At 42.4% G+C, this 16,499-nt stretch overlaps 1 protein-coding gene across 4 annotated transcripts in view; it reads left to right on the top strand.

Annotated features, from left to right (window-relative positions):
- IGSF5 (immunoglobulin superfamily member 5) overlaps window positions 1-16,499 on the top strand; it is a 73,226-nt gene that overhangs the window by 25,580 nt on the left and 31,147 nt on the right. For all 4 annotated transcript variants that reach the window (XM_081234646.1, XM_081234645.1, XM_081234647.1 and 1 more), the window contains 4 exons: window positions 2,877-3,014; window positions 5,818-5,842; window positions 9,095-9,195; window positions 10,376-10,449. In XM_081234646.1, coding sequence (XP_081090772.1) covers window positions 2,877-3,014; window positions 5,818-5,842; window positions 9,095-9,195; window positions 10,376-10,449 — 338 coding nt within the window. The remainder of the gene's footprint in view (window positions 1-2,876; window positions 3,015-5,817; window positions 5,843-9,094; window positions 9,196-10,375; window positions 10,450-16,499) is intronic.

Below are 16,499 nucleotides of genomic sequence, written 5' to 3'. Positions count from 1 at the left end.
TGTTAAAAAAAAGAAGGGGGCTTCCCTGGTGGCGCAGTGGTTGAGGGTCCGCCTCCCGGTGCAGGGGACACGGGTTCGTGCCCCGGTCCGGGAGGATCCCACATGCCGCGGAGCGGCTGGGCCCGTGAGCCATGGCTGCTGAGCCTGAGCGTCTGGAGCCTGTGCTCCGCAACGGGAGAGGCCACAACGGTGAGGCCCGTGTACCGCAAAAAAAAAAAAAAAAAAAAAAAAAAAAGAAGGAAATGTAAAAACCATTGTAGGTAATGCAGACAAGCCTTGCACAAAGGGCAAAAGACAAATATCTTTTTATATTACATAGTTCTTCAAAACACAGGGTTCCCTGGATTTTAGCACTTGCTTTGAGATAAGCTTGTGGATTATTCTGCAGTGGGATCCTTGCTCGCCCATGAATCAGCAACCAGATGTCGACACCAGAACATTAGTGATCATCTCTAACCATTCCTGCAACTTATTCTAAGGATTTAACTTTGAAACTATGATTTAAAAGAAAACTCTAAGTAAGAACATCCAAGAGCCATTTTCCAGCTATATCTCTAGTTCCAAAGTGTGGGAATGCTGTTGATTTAAAAGCAAACCCTATTTTCCTTCATAAGAAGTCTGTTGTTTTAATATTTTTCTAATGACTAGCATCTAATAAAATAGCACAAATTTACACTGAGATGCTACCCATGCACTCAGGGTAGAGTGACAGACTTTCTTGAATAGCAATTCACATTTAAGCTGACCAACGTAAATGTGGTTTGACTTCAACGTGGTTCAGTAGGAGAAGTGAAATGCTGGATGAGGGCTGTCTGGAACACCCGTGCTGTTCCCACAGTCCATGCCTAGGCAGCATGGTCCCACAGGACTCCCTGATGAAGGTGAGGTTCTACACCTGTGGCAACTGAGCCCTTGAAATGTGGCCACTGTGGCTGGCACTGAGTATTTAATTGTATATAATTTAAATTAAATTAAATTTGAATTTAAACAACCATATGATATGTAGTAGAAAGTTACAGCTAGGACATGGCTATGAAAAATCAAAATGGCTTTTCTTCTCTCTTTCCTTCTCTCCCCAGCTCTCCCTCCCCTTTTTATTTTGACTGCACTTTTTTATTTGGTCCAGAAATTAACATAATAATCACAAATTTTCTTAGTACTTCTAGCTTGCTTACTTAGTACAATGTATTTTGCACAATCACTATTTCAGCACCCTATTTAAGGTAGTGTATGTCAAAACTCTTTTTAAGGAAAATGTCTTTGCTATCAAAAAGTTGTAAAACACATCACTGCAATTACTTTCTGGGGGAAAAAACCTTTACTTTGTTAAAGTACTACTAGACACATTAATGTAAATAAGATGAAAGGAACTTCAAAAGTGTCACAGTTGTTTCCATTCCTAAAAATAAGTTGGTGATGAGCCATAGCTTGAAACAGGTGAGAGTAGGTGAGAGTTTCAGTTATACGTCCATTAATCTCTGTACAGATTTGAACAAAATAAGCAGCAAGTGATATCCCAGCTCCTTTTTTTTCTGCTTGCCTTGCCCCACCTGATCCTTCCTCTCTCCCACCTCCATGACTACTGGATAGAACAAGAGGGCAAAGTCTACACTAAGAAAGGTGGCTCCCAGAGAGCCATGTGAGGGGCAATTACTAGCAGAGAAGCGAATTGCAGGTGAGGTGTGTGAAGCACTGGGGTGGAGACTTGCACTAGGTTCCTTTGGGAGTGACTCTCCCTCAGTTTGCTCTGATTTCCTCTGGGCTTTTGACTCTCCATGGGTGGGGACATGGAAATGAGAACCAAGGTCATCCTTCCAGTCTTGTCCAGAAGTAGCTGCTCAATAAGTACTTCTTTTTTTAAAAAATTATTTTATTGAAGTATAGTTGATCTACAATGTTGTGTTAATTTCTGTGGTACAGCACAGTGATTCGGTTATACATATATATATATTCTTTTTTATATTCTTTTCCATTACAGTTTATGACAGGATATTGAATATATAGTTCCCTGTGCTATGCAGTAGGACTTTGTTGTTTATCCATTCTGTACGTAATGGTTTGTATCTGCTAATCCCAAACTCCAGTTTATCTCTCCCCCATCCCCTTTCCTTTCGGTAACCATAAGTTTGTTTTCTAAGTCTGTGAGTCTGTTTCCATTTTGTAAATAAGTTCATTTGTTTCTTTCTTTTAGATTCCACATATAAGTGATATCATATGATATTTGTCTTTCTCTGTCTGACTTACTTCACTTAGTATGATAATCTCTAGGTTGATCCTTGTTGCTGCAAATGGCATTATTTCATTCTTTTTTATGGCTGAGTAATATTCCATTGTGTATATCTACCACATCTTCTTTATCCATTCATCTGTTGATGGACATTTGGGTTGCTTCCACGTCTTGGCTATTGTAAATAGTGCTGCTATGAACATAAGCATGCATGTATCTTTTCAAATTAGAGTTTTGATTCAGCAATCCCACTCCTGGGCTTATATCCAGTCAATAAGCATTTCTTGAATAAGTAAAGGATGTCAGAGCATGGAAACCACTGTTCCAACCTCAGGGAGTCATGGCCCAGCTCAGCTTATTCACTTCTCAGGAATTTTAGAGGAGTTAACCAGAGAATGCTTGGACTGTGTTACTAGGCTGGTATTTATTGGCAGCAATAAACACTGTAATGAAAAATACTGTAGAGCATTGAATATTTAAGCACACCGAAGGGAACTTGGCCTTTGACATCTGGCTGTAGCAGATTGAATAGTTACAACATTGTTGGAAAACATAATCTAATTTATAGTGTGGCAGAATCAGTGATTACATACCCTTGACAGTGGCAAGCATCACTAAAATATATATTTTTCTCCTTTCTACCTTATAGACAGTATTGATAAACCAGGTACATCATTGCCTGCCTGGGCCATAGTTCTACTTGCAGTATCATTGTCATTGCTTTTGATCCTGATCATTGTTCTGATTATAATATTCTGCTGCTGTGTCTCCAGGAGAGAGAAAAAAGGTAATTTTTTTGTTGTTATTCGTACAGATTTATATATATTTTTGAACTTTTGGTACAAGCCTTTGCAGTTCATTAGCTCATCAGCTCTTTCAAAAGATATATTGGCTTTTAGAGTCCTTGAAAGGAAATGCATGCCATTCATAGAGAGGGAAAGGACTTTCTCAAGGAAGGAAGCCAGTCCTCTGGGGCCTGAGTCAACCCCCAAAGGAAGACAGATCTTCACACTTTGAGAAGGTGAAGAGGCAGTGCCTTTCTCACCAAAGACACTGACTATTTGAGTTTCGTGTTTACTGGCAAGGATATAAGGCTGTCACAATCTGTCATTTAGATGTTACGCTTTTTCTAGAATAATACCCACCTGTCTGAACACATCAAAAGATTATTTTCTATTTTGTAGAATTCTGAGTCTCCTTCTGTAGGTGAATATTGGTGTAGTGGTAGAAAGAAAAACATGGTCTTCTGTTAACAAAAATAGTACAAATAAAATAAATAAACATAGTTACACATGTCTTCTAAATGAAGTCTTTTGAGATACTCCAAGATATATGAAGGAGTGGCCTTGTTTGGGGGGAAAGCCAACATAGAGGTGGGCTTATTAATATTAGGGTGGGTTCATCAACATTGGGGTGGGCTTATTCTGGAGTTAGTTTGTGATTTCAGAAACCACAGGGACTTTGTCACATGGACAGCTCAGGACTTTCCAAGTGTCGAGTGTGTGTGTGTGTGTCCATCTTTGTCTTTCTTTCTCTCAAGAAAGCCTCCACATACTCCTACTGAATATTCAAATTAAGTATTTAATATTTAAATATTTAAATTTGGATATTAAATTAATTTTCTTAAAGTTAGAGTTTTGATGTTTAGCTACATGTCAGTTTAATTGCACTTTTAATTTTATTAACACTAACTGCCATTCGATGAGCACTTTTTGCTTGTCTGCCAGGCACCATGTTACCTAACTCTTTTACTCAGAATAGTTCTCTTAGTGAGATATTCCATGTGAAGTTCATGGTCCAGCCTTAACTAGGCTAATTGTCTAGCCTTAGCTCCTGCATGGGTTTGGTTTGTCCTTGGGGAATTAATTCTGTGGTATACCTTTATTCTTTAGGAAACAGAAGTAAAAAGTAGTAAATACCTGTTGACCCATATTTGATGGGAATTTGTTTTTACCTAGGAGTTACCCTGTATGCCACAGATGCATTACTCAAAAAAAAAAATACACTGGATTTTAATGAAAACGATGAATAACTTAAATTTTAATTTAGAATGGACTAGGATTGTTCATTGCCTTCAGATGATTATTTCTGACATTAGCTATTGTGGCATATTTGGAGAACATTCTATTTATTTGGACTTCTGCATCTCTTAGGCTTTTGTCTGTCCCACGCCAGCCTAGTAAGAAGGTTTGTGGCCATACAGGATGTGCACCAGGGAGATTCTCTGATTCTTAGCTTCCTCATTTACAAAATGGGGATAAGTATTATCCTATAGATTGGTTATGAGAATTAAGTAAATTAACATAATAAAAGTTTGTGTGATCGTGATCTGTCCTAGATTTTATCTTTCATTTAACTTTGAAAAGTTGATTCACAATGGACGCTACACTTCACCTTGACATAAATGTATAGGATCCAGCGAAGACTTGGATTGTCCCATGATAATTATTTCCATGCTTAAAAATATTAAATAGCAAGTGTTTTAAAGAGTATTTTCTGGTGCTTTGCTTTGTTGGTGCCTGGAGAATTCTCAGTACTCTGCCTGGTTTACTGGAGACTGACTGAGGACAGCTGAGGACCCCACTCAGCGTGGCCTGTGGAGGCTTTGGGATCAAAGCTTCACAGGAACACTAGCGACATTCCTCTATTACCAGAGGGACACTAGATAATCTCTCCCCTTCAATTCAAATAAGATTGCTTCTGAGGTTCAATTTGAGGTGTGAATCAGCGGATGTTGTCAGAACTGCAAATAAGTGAGAACATTATCCAAAAAATAAGGAAAATGAATATTTTTTTGATTTTGATAAAGCTTGATGCATAGGAGCCCAGATGGGATGGCAAAAGTGCAAAGCACACTGGCTTTAGTGCCAGATGGATGGGGGCTGCTGTGTGTTACTCCCCATTGGGAAATACTAGAGTTCCTCCAGTCCAAGAATCCATTGATTAAAAACATTAGCAATTTAATGAGAGCTTTTGGGGGTGTGGACACAACTGTATGAATTGATAACATTGGTACATATTGATTGAAAATGTATTTCAGAACAAAAGAAATATAGTGCTGAAGCAATGAAATTCCTTATCGGTTAACGACATGGTTATACTCTTGTAATAGTATCTAGTTTGTTAAAAATATGATAATGCTAACACCTACCTCTTGGGTTGTTGTGACGATTAGATGAAATAACACCTTGCATAGCACTGGCATGGTGCCTGAACAGGTAACTACTGAATGACTGACAGCACGGACTGGGAACACAGAGCATCTCTTCATGGTGAACAGTAGAGTCTTTATAACCTCAGAAATTAGATTCAGTACTCACTAAGTACTTACTGGGCACCTACTATATTTCAGGTACCCAAGTATCACAAATACTTATATTTATGATAGTGAATAGCAAATTCTGCTTTCCTTAAGCTTGGAAGTCATTTGATAGTTCACTGTTGGGAAGCTTAATATCTATTGGATTGCAAACACTCAGTAATGTGAGTATTTAAAATCAGGGGACCTATAAAAATTGATGAGATTTTATATTAAGTATAACTATCCTGATTTTGCTAATGTGATTTTCTTCCTTTTTTTTTTTTTGCAGAATCTAGCTATCAAAGTGAAATAAGGTAAGTTTGAGATCACATCAATTTTATGAAAATAAAAAACAAATGAAAACCAATCAACACAGACACACAGAGCTGTGGGATTTTAGGATTATGTTACTCAAAATTAGGTACTAAAAATGGACAATTCTGAAAAACACGTATGCCAATCACAAACTCATAGGGCAACATTAATTGCAGAATAAAATAGGTGGGTTCCTACTGCTTAAGTTTGACTTGCTCACTTAGGAAAGTGGAGTGGAATTTTAGTTGGTGTCTGGCATTCACAGCTCTTTCCACAAGAGGACACTCTGTACTGTGACTGTTGGCCCTCCTGCTTTGAGTCAAGGCTAGATATGTGAGGACAATTTCAAGGATGTCAAAGAACCAGGCAGAGGTCCTGCTGGAATTTCTGGGGTAGTAGAGACAGAGAGACCAGCTGGGTGGCTAAGGCAATGAAACTGACCAGGCAGAAAGATTAGGAGTGTTCACAGCTCACTGTTCAGGGTGGAGGGACAGAAAAATTCCTGCCATTCTCACGGCTGTCCAGAAGTAACTGCAAGCACTTTTAAGGTAACTGTGTCAAGCACTTACTAAAACCAGTTTCAGTGTCTGCAATATTTACATAATTATAAATACACTCAGGGGAAGGACTTTTAGACAGTGGTGATTTTTTTGGGGGTGTTAAAACCCCATCTACTTTTCAGTATTTTATTAGATAATTTTAATATGTGAAATGCTGTGATTTAAAATATCTTCCGGCTACATGTGGTGAAGGACGATGTATGTAATCATCATGTAACAGATACCATCCATTTTCCCTCGACCCCAGTCACTTCCTGGTGATAATGTGGCTCGCTTTCTCTGAGGATGCCACAAAGCAGCAATCTGAAAATATACCTCCTTTGGGGCCTGACTTGGGGCAAGAGGAGAGGAAGGAAAACTGACCTCTATAATTATACTGGAATTTCTCTCAATTGCTATCACCAGCCGGGTGGCGGTCTGAATTCTTCTGTTCGTCATTATTGACTGTGTAATGTCAATTCTATTCTCTGGGATCTTAGGTGATTTCAAAACGTAATACAGTGATCAACAGTCATTCAAGGCAATGGGTAGAGAACAACAATAACAATGGCAATAATAATCATGACAAAAGTAGTGACAGTAAGAGCTAGCATGAGTGCCTAGCATGCGTGTCAGGCTATTTTACACTTGATGGAGGTTATCTTCCTTAATTCTCCTAATGATTTTATGAGACTATTTTTCCATTTTGTAGATGAAGAAGCTGAGGGGTATAGGGAGGTTAAGTAATGTGCTCAGTATCTCCTGTCCAGAGAATGGAAGGGTCTGAATGTGAACCATCTGACCTTGCTCAGGACCTGAGCTCTTGTCCGTGTGCAGCTCTCACCCTTAGATACAAGTGCATGGGGCCCAGGGAAGAAAAATGGGGCAGCTCACTGGGGCCCCCATGTTGTACCTGCTTCCCCTCCCACTGGGTCAACAGTGCTAACTCTAGCTGCTCACAGATTTCTACTGAATTAAAAGAACATATATATATATATATATATATATTTCATATATATATTTTTCCTATAGGATCAATGCATGCTTATTTTAGAAAAAAAATTTTAAGTAAAGATAGTTTATAAGAAATGGTTTTAAAATCACCCCTAATTCTATTGCCCAGAAGTAACTGTTACCTAAATACGTATATATTTACACACATGTGTGTTCACCAAGATACACACACGTATATGTTTTGTGAAATTTGGATCATAATAAACGTCATTTAATATCTTTTTCTCCTCACTTGACACTATTCTGAAGATTATTTCTGTTGACAAATACTTGCCTACAATGTTTTTGTTTCATTTGCTTAATAAAGTCTTTTATTAAAATATAACTATAGAAAAGTACACAAATCGTGAGTACATAGCTTGATTAATTTTCATAAAGCATATGTACCTGAACCTGGACACCCCCAGGACCCCAACCCCTACTCAGGCCTCCATGAAATCATCTGCTGCCTCTTCCTCAAAGGTCATGGCTTCTGACATCTATCCCCACATCCCCAGAAGTTAGAGTTGTATAAACTTGATATCAATGAAGTCATGCGATATGTCTGCCTTCTTGAACTTCAGGCTGTGAGATCGATCATATTATTGAATGTAGATGTCAGTGGTTTATTACTATATAATACCAAGTAAGGGGCATATAGGCAGTTGATTTTTCCATTTTACACCAAAAGGGCATTTGGGACCGTGACGAACATTACTGCACTAAGCAATCTTGTGTGTGTCTTTTGGTGACATGTATAGCAGTCCTCATTCCTGTTTTGTATTCTGTTGGGTATAATCTATTAGTGCAAGCTGGGTCATAGGGGAGGTATATGTTCAGCTTTAGATGATGTTACCATACAATTTTCAAAGTAGGTTTAGAAGTTTACACTTCTACCAGCAGTGTATGAGAGTTCTCACCTGTAATAATTTTTACAAGTGGCATGGAATTCCATTTTAGAGATGCATTGTCATTTATTTTACTACTTCCCTACCTATGGCTGGGCACCTGTGTTTGCACTTTTGCTAGTATAAATAGCTCATGAGTGAACATTCTCTCAGATAAATCTTTGCACATACCCTTGCGTATTTCCCTTGCTTATTATAATCAATTCTTAGTGGTTAAGCATAAATATTTAAAAATCTTTGTATATCCATTGCCAAACTTCTTTCCCCTGGGAAGCTGCACCAATTTTTGCTTTATTTCAGAGGCTAGCATACTTCTTCTATCAAGGGCCAGATGGTAAAACTTTGGGGTTTTGTGGGCCACATGCTCTCTGTCACAACTACTCAACTCTGCTGCTGTAACAGGAAAGCAGCCATAGACAATATGGAAGCAGACGGGTTCCAGTAAAACTTTATTTAAAAAAACAGATAGGGAGTTGGATTTGGCCTGTGGGTCATAGCTGGCCAGCCCTGCTTTATTTGGTCACTGGTGTCTGAGAGTTGAGTACCAACCACCTGGGGACTGGGGTCTATGGACCTATCATGATAAAGTTCCATTTCTCCCCATAAGGGGAGTGTGCGAGACACAGGCCATCTACACAGCCGTGCTGGTGGCTGTGAGGGTACATCCCATTGCTAGCCACCCTCCAGAGGCCAGTGCCCAAGCTTCGGCCTCGTGGTGAGTTCACTGTGTGTGAATGCTCTGGGTGGAGTAGTGAGACCCAAGCATCCATTGCTGATTAACATTTGGCTTTTTCAAATGGTCTAATTCTAGGAAATCTGCAAATATGAAGACAAACAAAGACACTTCTGGGACAAAGTTAAAAAGTGGAAATGAAAACTATGGCTACAGTTCAGATGAGCCGAGGACCACAAGTGAGTAGCCAGGCAGGTGCAGCGGAGAGATCTGGAAAGGAAAGTGTCGGGAGAGAGGCTGGCCCATCAAACACCGGCTTCTGAAGGCGCCTGCCTTAGTGGTTGGCGGTCATTATTTGGGGAGTAATTTTTAGAAGAAAGAGACATTCCAGAACTAGAAATATTCTAGGAGAAGATAACAGTCAAACCCACCTATTTGTCTAAAGTTTAAAAGAAATCGAGGTGGAAATCTAAGAGTTTTTTAAAAATAATTTTTTTCTCGGTGTTTTCTCTCTTTTTAAAAAAATGCTTCTACCTTAAATTGTGTGAAGAGGCATTTGAATACATTGAGGGTAACTGCCCCAAAACTTCAATTAAATCTGAAATTCAGCAAGGAATCTTTTCCTCTTCAATCCGACAGTCATAACGGGGGGTGTCTCTGAAACCACTGTCACTAGTGAGGGGCAAAGGTAGTATCTGAACCAAGATCCTTTTGAAAGCAGTTGAGAGAAAGAGAGATGGTACAAATTACCCCTTAGCGGTTGGGGAGGGAGACTGGCCCTCACAAGTTGCCGGCAGAACAAATTCCAGAGATAGTTTTGGTTAATTGATTCTTGCCGAGAGGCTAGAAAACTTTTGTTCACTGAGATTGGGACTCTATTCTTGTCAACCCCATAATTTCCATTTTTCCATGGCTGTCTCCTATGTACATCCAAATTGTATGGTTCAGATTTAAAAGAATTCCACAAAGCATAGACAGTTTCCTTTGATAATCTGATCAAAGCCTCTTGCAGAATATCCTGTGATAGAATATTTATTCGTTAATATTTTATGTGATTAATCAAGTAGCTTGACCAAAATCATGGCCCAAACTGAACCTCTCTGGCTCCGTTTTTTCCCGTGTTTATTTCCCTCGATGAGCCGTTAAAGCTATGGATTCATCTTGTCTCTGGATGAGACTAACGTGTCAAGAAAGGAATTGATTTTGAGTCCTTTTGCTATGTTTTTAAATTCATTAGAAAGATAAAATTCTAAAAATATGTGACCTCAAGTAAACTTAAAAAAAAACATTTGTGGTTACAGATTATTGATGCCAGGGGTACTGCTTAAAAGCAAAGGTATTTCTTTATGGATCGGAATTGTTAGAATAGGTAGTGTGGTTTTGGTCACTTGTGACTCTAAAATCATTTTTCTGTTGCAGAGACTGCTTCTCTCCCTGCAAAGTCCTCTGAATCCAGTGTTCCAGAACAACGTGGCAGTAGGCAACCGCATCAGGTGATTCAGACCTTCTTCTCCCTTTTGGACTTTTTTTTTTTGCTACTTAAAAATCCTTCCCCCATGGTAGGTGTTTACATTACATTCATGATGGACAAACGTGGCCTTTGCTCACCTCCAAGTCAACAGGACAGCATGGAGGAATGGGGCTGGAACACGTAATGTCTCTTTGTAGTGGGTTTTTTGGGAAAGACCAGAAGTTTAATTGGGAGCTGGTAATCTTGAGGTGTCAGTTAGACATCCACACAGAGGTATGGGGCGTGCAGATGGATGTGTGAGTTTGGGACTCCGGGCAGAGGCACGATCGCAGGTGTTCCTGGTTGCTAGGCAACTTTTGATGGGCACCTCCCTTCTAAGGGACATTAAACATAAAGAAAACCATCCATTAGGAGCCTTGAGGACACAGTACGTTCATTTTCCAACACTGAGTTAGCATTGGTTGTCACTCATGAATTAATTAGAGTTCATATGCAGAAAATATGATTCTTTATATCCAAAAATCATATTAAACAAACGTGTGTATAACCAGGACCATTTCCTGGCCTGTGCATCTTCAGAGGAGAAGTACTTGGATGCGATTCTGCCATAATGTCCCCAGTGGGTGTTTTCCCCATTTAGCTTTTGGGAAAGCAAGACTCACAGGTTGGGTCTCCGGCAGTTTGCTGGATCAGGTGGCCTTGGCTTTGTTCTGCCTTGGAGTTGTGACTGGCCTGAGGAGCTACTGCTGAGCGTGCGCCTCCGAAACCCCATCTTTCCTTCCTGGTGTAGATGTTCACTTGAGTTTCCAGGCGGCTCCAGGCTGTCATATTCCTTCCTGCAGTCAGGATTCAGCTCCATACATACAGCTTGTCAGTGATGTGTGCCTCCCAGGCCTTTGGGGGGAAAGGGAGCTTTGATTGATGCTCAGCCATGTATCGGGTGGAATGAAATGATGCTATTAGCGGCAACCAAGATAGCCAGGCAGGAAGACGTATGAAGAGTCTTCACAAAAGCAGATGGGCCTACGTGACAAATTGTGAGCCCCCAGTACGAGTTCAAGCTCCTTCCTCAGGCTGAGTGGCAGGAAAATAGAGACATAAAATTCTTCCCATCAAGGCTGCTCTCTTGGGCACATATATCTTTCGGCTGCAGAGATGCAACCGATGCATCTCTTGACTAAGAGATGGTGGGTGAAAGGGAGTAATTGCCGGGCTGTGAAGGACATTTCCTGTCAAGACCCCACGACTGGACCTTAGTGGGGAATGCGGTCTGATGAAGTGGCTCTCTCTTCCCCAGTGCCAAGCATGGTCACTCCAAGAAGACACTTAAGCCAATCTTTACTTCCGTGGCCTTTCTGTGGTTATCTTTTCCTGTTGTGTGTCTTTCCACCTGACAAGCCACAGTGCTCAGGTCTGCAGTGGAGGATGGGGCGGGGGGGAGGAGATACAGAGGAGGGTCATGTCAGTTGATTCCCCTTGATATAAATGAGGAGAAAGGGGAAGTCTAGATGCATTTGGAAACAGGAATGGAGGATGATGTTTGGAGCTCTGAATGGATTCTCTTAAGCTTGAAGTGTTGTTTTGAAAATATACAGGGAGAGAAATTTAAGAAGTTTCTGCTACTTAGACATGTAACCGGTTAAGTAATCTATTGGTGGAAAAAGAACAGTGGCCATTGAGGTGCTGGGCCTTGGGGGCTGGTAACACACATATGTGTGTTTCTTGAAGTGTTTGTAAGGCTATTAGGGAAGCAGCACATCTTGGCCAGAGCACCAGGGTCCTTAAGAAACAAAGAGGATGAAAGGAAGATGAACTGTTTTTACCTGAGCTAGAAACTGACAAAGGGTTTTTAAATAGCTGGATTTTTCTAAGCGAGGGAACTTGGACAAGCACATTTATGAAGAGGCCTGTCTTTGGTCATTAAGCAAAGGGTGCCTTGCCGGTGTGGGCCCAGGCACTGTGTCCTGGATGCCCATTTGAAGAACCTGAACGTAAGATGTACTGTGAACTATGCGTCCCGTGAGGCACTTAAAGGAGGAAGGGGGTAGACAAATATCATATAATATCACTTCTGTGTGGAATCTAAAAAAATGATACAAATGAACTTATTTACAAAACAGAAATAGACCCACAGACATAGAAAACAAAATTATGGTTCCCAAAGGGGAAAGGGGGAGGAGAGATAAATTAAGAGTTTTGGATTAACAGGTATGCACTACTATATATAAAATAGATAAACAACAAGGTCCTACTGTATAGCACAGGGAACTCTAGTCAATATTTTGTAATAACCTATGAGGGAAAACAATCTGAATATATATACATTGGGACTGGCCAAAAAATTCATTCGGGTTTTCTGTAACATCTTAAGGAAGAGCCCGAATGAACTTTTTGGCCAACCCAATATATGTAACTGAATCACTTTGCTGTACACCTGAAACTAACATGACATTGTAAATCAACTGTACTTCAATTTAAAAAAAGGAGGGAGGGAACAAGATGATCAGTAGAGGAAAGGGCTGGGCCTTCAGTAGGTCCCTTCTGTGTCCTTATTCCAAAGAGGACATAGTCCTGCATGTGATCATCTGGCCACTGAAGAGCCACCAGGTGGTCAAGCCACAGCTAGTAGAAGCAGGTCCAGGCGACCCTTAGCCAGAGGTTCCTTTAGAACTTGCCAAGGCCAGGCCTGCAGCCCAGCCTGGTCTGTGTGGCCAAGTCCCCTGCTGGGCAGACTCATGCGGACTTTCCTCAGAACTCCTTAGGCCACGGAGCAAGGACGGTGCAATCTGTGCTTTCTTTCCTCATAAACTTTCTCCATGTGCAATGAGCTTTGCTCCCTGGAGGGCCCAGGACAGGCAGCTGAGAGCTATTCAGAGCCCTGTCCTTTGTCCTTTCATCCTGCCTTCCTCTCCGCTTGTCTCTGTGGGACTCATTTTGTCCACTTTGCCGTCCTTGCTGCTGTGGGGCGTGGCCACCCACGTGGGCCTCAGGGGCCCAGAGCAGGTGCCCAGTGAGACCCACGTGGGCCTCAGGGGCCCAGAGCAGATGCTCAGTGAGACCCACGTGGTCCTCAGGGGCCCAGAGCAGGTGCCCAGCGAGACTCCTGCCCGAGAAGCTGGCTTGTTAGAATTCAGGGTGGTTGACTACAGATGACACAGTTTTGCAGAAAATCTGCTCTAGGCTCAGGTCCCAAAAAACCCGTCAGTTAAACCGAGAGATCTCAAGCTATGAGTCAGCCTGCAGCAAAAGCACAGCCCAGGTTCCATCATTGTGGAGCTGGTTGGGTCAGATGCAAGTCCTGTAGGTGGAGACAGGGTGTGCCTGACAGCAGCTAAGGCTCTGCTCTAGGTCAACAGGTCGCACTCAGAGCAGGGCCATCTTGCCTTTGGCAAGTACAGCAACTCACAAGTCCACGTGTGCGTGTTCTCTCCACGCTGTCTTCTCTTCTGCTCGGCTGGTGTCTTATTTGCCCTCTGCATCTCAGAAGGTCTTACGTAGTGGATGGCCATTGACTACACACAGTCTGGCACAGCATTCTGGGCATTCCTTACACAGTAATTCCTTCCAGTGGAGAATGTTCTCAATGCCCAGCATTGTGCTGTCACCAACAGGGCGACACCAGGAGCCCGTGTGCATATAGACTGATCATCACAGTGAAATCATGACAAAAATATTATTTGACAAACATAGATGAGTATGCAACATTTTGTTTTGGATCCCTGAAGAAAGATACATGATTCCAGGTCAAGCTGCCATTTTGCTCCTTTGTAATCTTGGTCACTTTGGGTTTTCTTCAAGGCTCTCTCATTCAAACATGATCCAAGAAAGGGGAAACCCAAAGGGCCTGGGGTGCTTAGGGGACTCATCGCTGTGGCCTTTGGGATGCCCAGGCTCTTGGCCCCCACCTGCAGACTTCCTGTCTCAGTAGAGCTGGGGAGGCAGCCTGGGCATCTCTGCATTTTAGAGCCAGCTGAGGGAGCTCTGACACGTGGCTAGATTGAAGGGTTATTGGCTGCCTTATAGTAAGACGGCAGTTGGGCTTGCAGGAGGGGAGAGTGCGACTTTGCCAAAGATGGACTTGCCTACTTTGTCATTTCACCCCATCCAGTACTTATGATTTGCTCAGAGTCCCAAGGCATTCATGGTAACCACACCGGGCAGAGGCTGTACTGGACCCCTCCCTGGGATTGATGGTGCCTGTACTCTTGCTGGCATCATGTGGATTCCCTTACAAGGAGAGAAGGCCCTGGAGTCTGTGGCCATGTCTGCTCAGAGCTGCACACAGTTGCTGAGGAGCGGGCGTTTTTGGAGGTCACTCCCACCCAGAGTTCCACCACCTGGGTCTACATCCACAGGCTGCAGAGAGCCTCTACACGCTGCGTCTTCATCATGCATTGCCAAGTATGCTTTAAATTACATCCTATGCTCAAAAGTTACTAGAACAGGAGCCTGGATTCTTAATGCTTTAGGAAAGGGTGAAACCCTGTCACCACGACACCAGCCCCCCATGACCCTCGCTCCTCTGACATCTTTCCCGTTAAGGTCCGGAACGCCAGAGGCCCACTCTGCTGTGGGGAAAGGCAGCATGGATGTCGTGGCGAACCTCTTTTCTCAGATCTCCAGTTGTCTCTCGATGCTTTCAGTGCTGACTGTCCTTGAAAACATCAGAAGAGGTGAGGGCTCAGCTCAGGGACAGTGTCATCAGGGACACTGTCATCGGGGACAGGCTGAGGGCTGGAGGTTGGCTCCATAGAAGGCCAGCCACTGTGGTCAGAGGCCACAGGGGGCCATGGCTGATGTAGGCCAGGTCCTTTGGGAGTTGCTGGCTTGTAAACCATGGGAAGTCGCCCCCGCTAGCCGCCTGGAGCACCTCCCATGCTCATCCTTACCTCTCAGCCCGCTGCCTTGCCAGGGTGCCCCGTGAACTTGGGGTTCTTTACCAGAGGCTGAGATGGAGAATCCTCATTCCTATAACCAATGGGCAGAAACGGGGGAAGTGTTTCCTGTATCCTGGGTCCCAAAGAATGCTCACTGAGCATGGAGGTGTAGCCAGCACTTAGAGACACACTTATCTGGGTACCTGCTGATCGAGCCGTGGTCCTCAGTACAGAGAAGCTCTTTGGGGGCGGGGGGAGGGCTTGTTAAAATGCACACTCCTGAGTGTGTTCCAGAATTTCTGGATCAGAATCTCTGGAAGATATGAGCGAAGAAAGGGCATTTTTACCTTGTTCCCCAGGCAATCTGCTTTAAGGAAATTGTCTTGTGGCTCAGCGTGAAATACAGACATGTACTGCATTGTTTCTAAGGGAAAGTCATTCTCCGTTTTAGGGGTTTGCTTACATCTGTGCATTTGGAATGATCCGTGTTCACAACCCCACTGAATGGAGCTTGCCACAGAACATGGAGGATCCGAGATGCTTGTGGTGGGGCTGTGATGAGGGTCAAATGGAAGCGTCTCGGCACCAGAATATTCCATAACCACATGACACCATAGCTGAGGAACACTTTTTAAATCTCCCATGTTTTAGGTGGGTCTAAGGCACATCACATTCAATATATATGAATGATAGAAAGAGGATTTGGGGCTGTAGAGACCCCAGATCATGCACTAAGTTTTAAGAAGGCTCAGAAGGTAAAAAAAGAGACTGATTTTCCAAACTGACATGAACCAAAACATGACAGTTTTCTACACTGATTATTTCTATCCTGGCTGCATCTCCAGATAGGATATATAACACTGACATTATTTTCCAGACAAGAATTTCTGTTGGTGAAGTACAGATAATGCAGGTGTAACTGCCCACGAAACACACTGGTGCAAAACTCATAAATAAAATCAGAAATTCTTTCTGAAAATTACAGTCAATGGGAAAGGGAAGCACCTTTTATTTTGACAGGAAGTCACAGGGTTTGCAAATATTTTGCATCATGATGAATATTTCAATCAAACGATCCACGTTTTCCTCTCCTTGACTCACTGTCAGTTCATTTTTCTGGTTATTTCAGGCAATTCTGTGTCTTTCCTCCTGACTCTTTCAGTTTTGGGGGGAGAGCTTATGAATAACTTGAAAC

The sequence above is a fragment of the Mesoplodon bidens genome (assembly GCF_964165515.1).
Source record: "Mesoplodon bidens genome assembly, chromosome: 5".
In the NCBI taxonomy this organism is placed as follows: domain Eukaryota; kingdom Metazoa; phylum Chordata; class Mammalia; order Artiodactyla; family Ziphiidae; genus Mesoplodon; species Mesoplodon bidens.
This window is presented reverse-complemented; position numbering and strand designations above follow the sequence as displayed.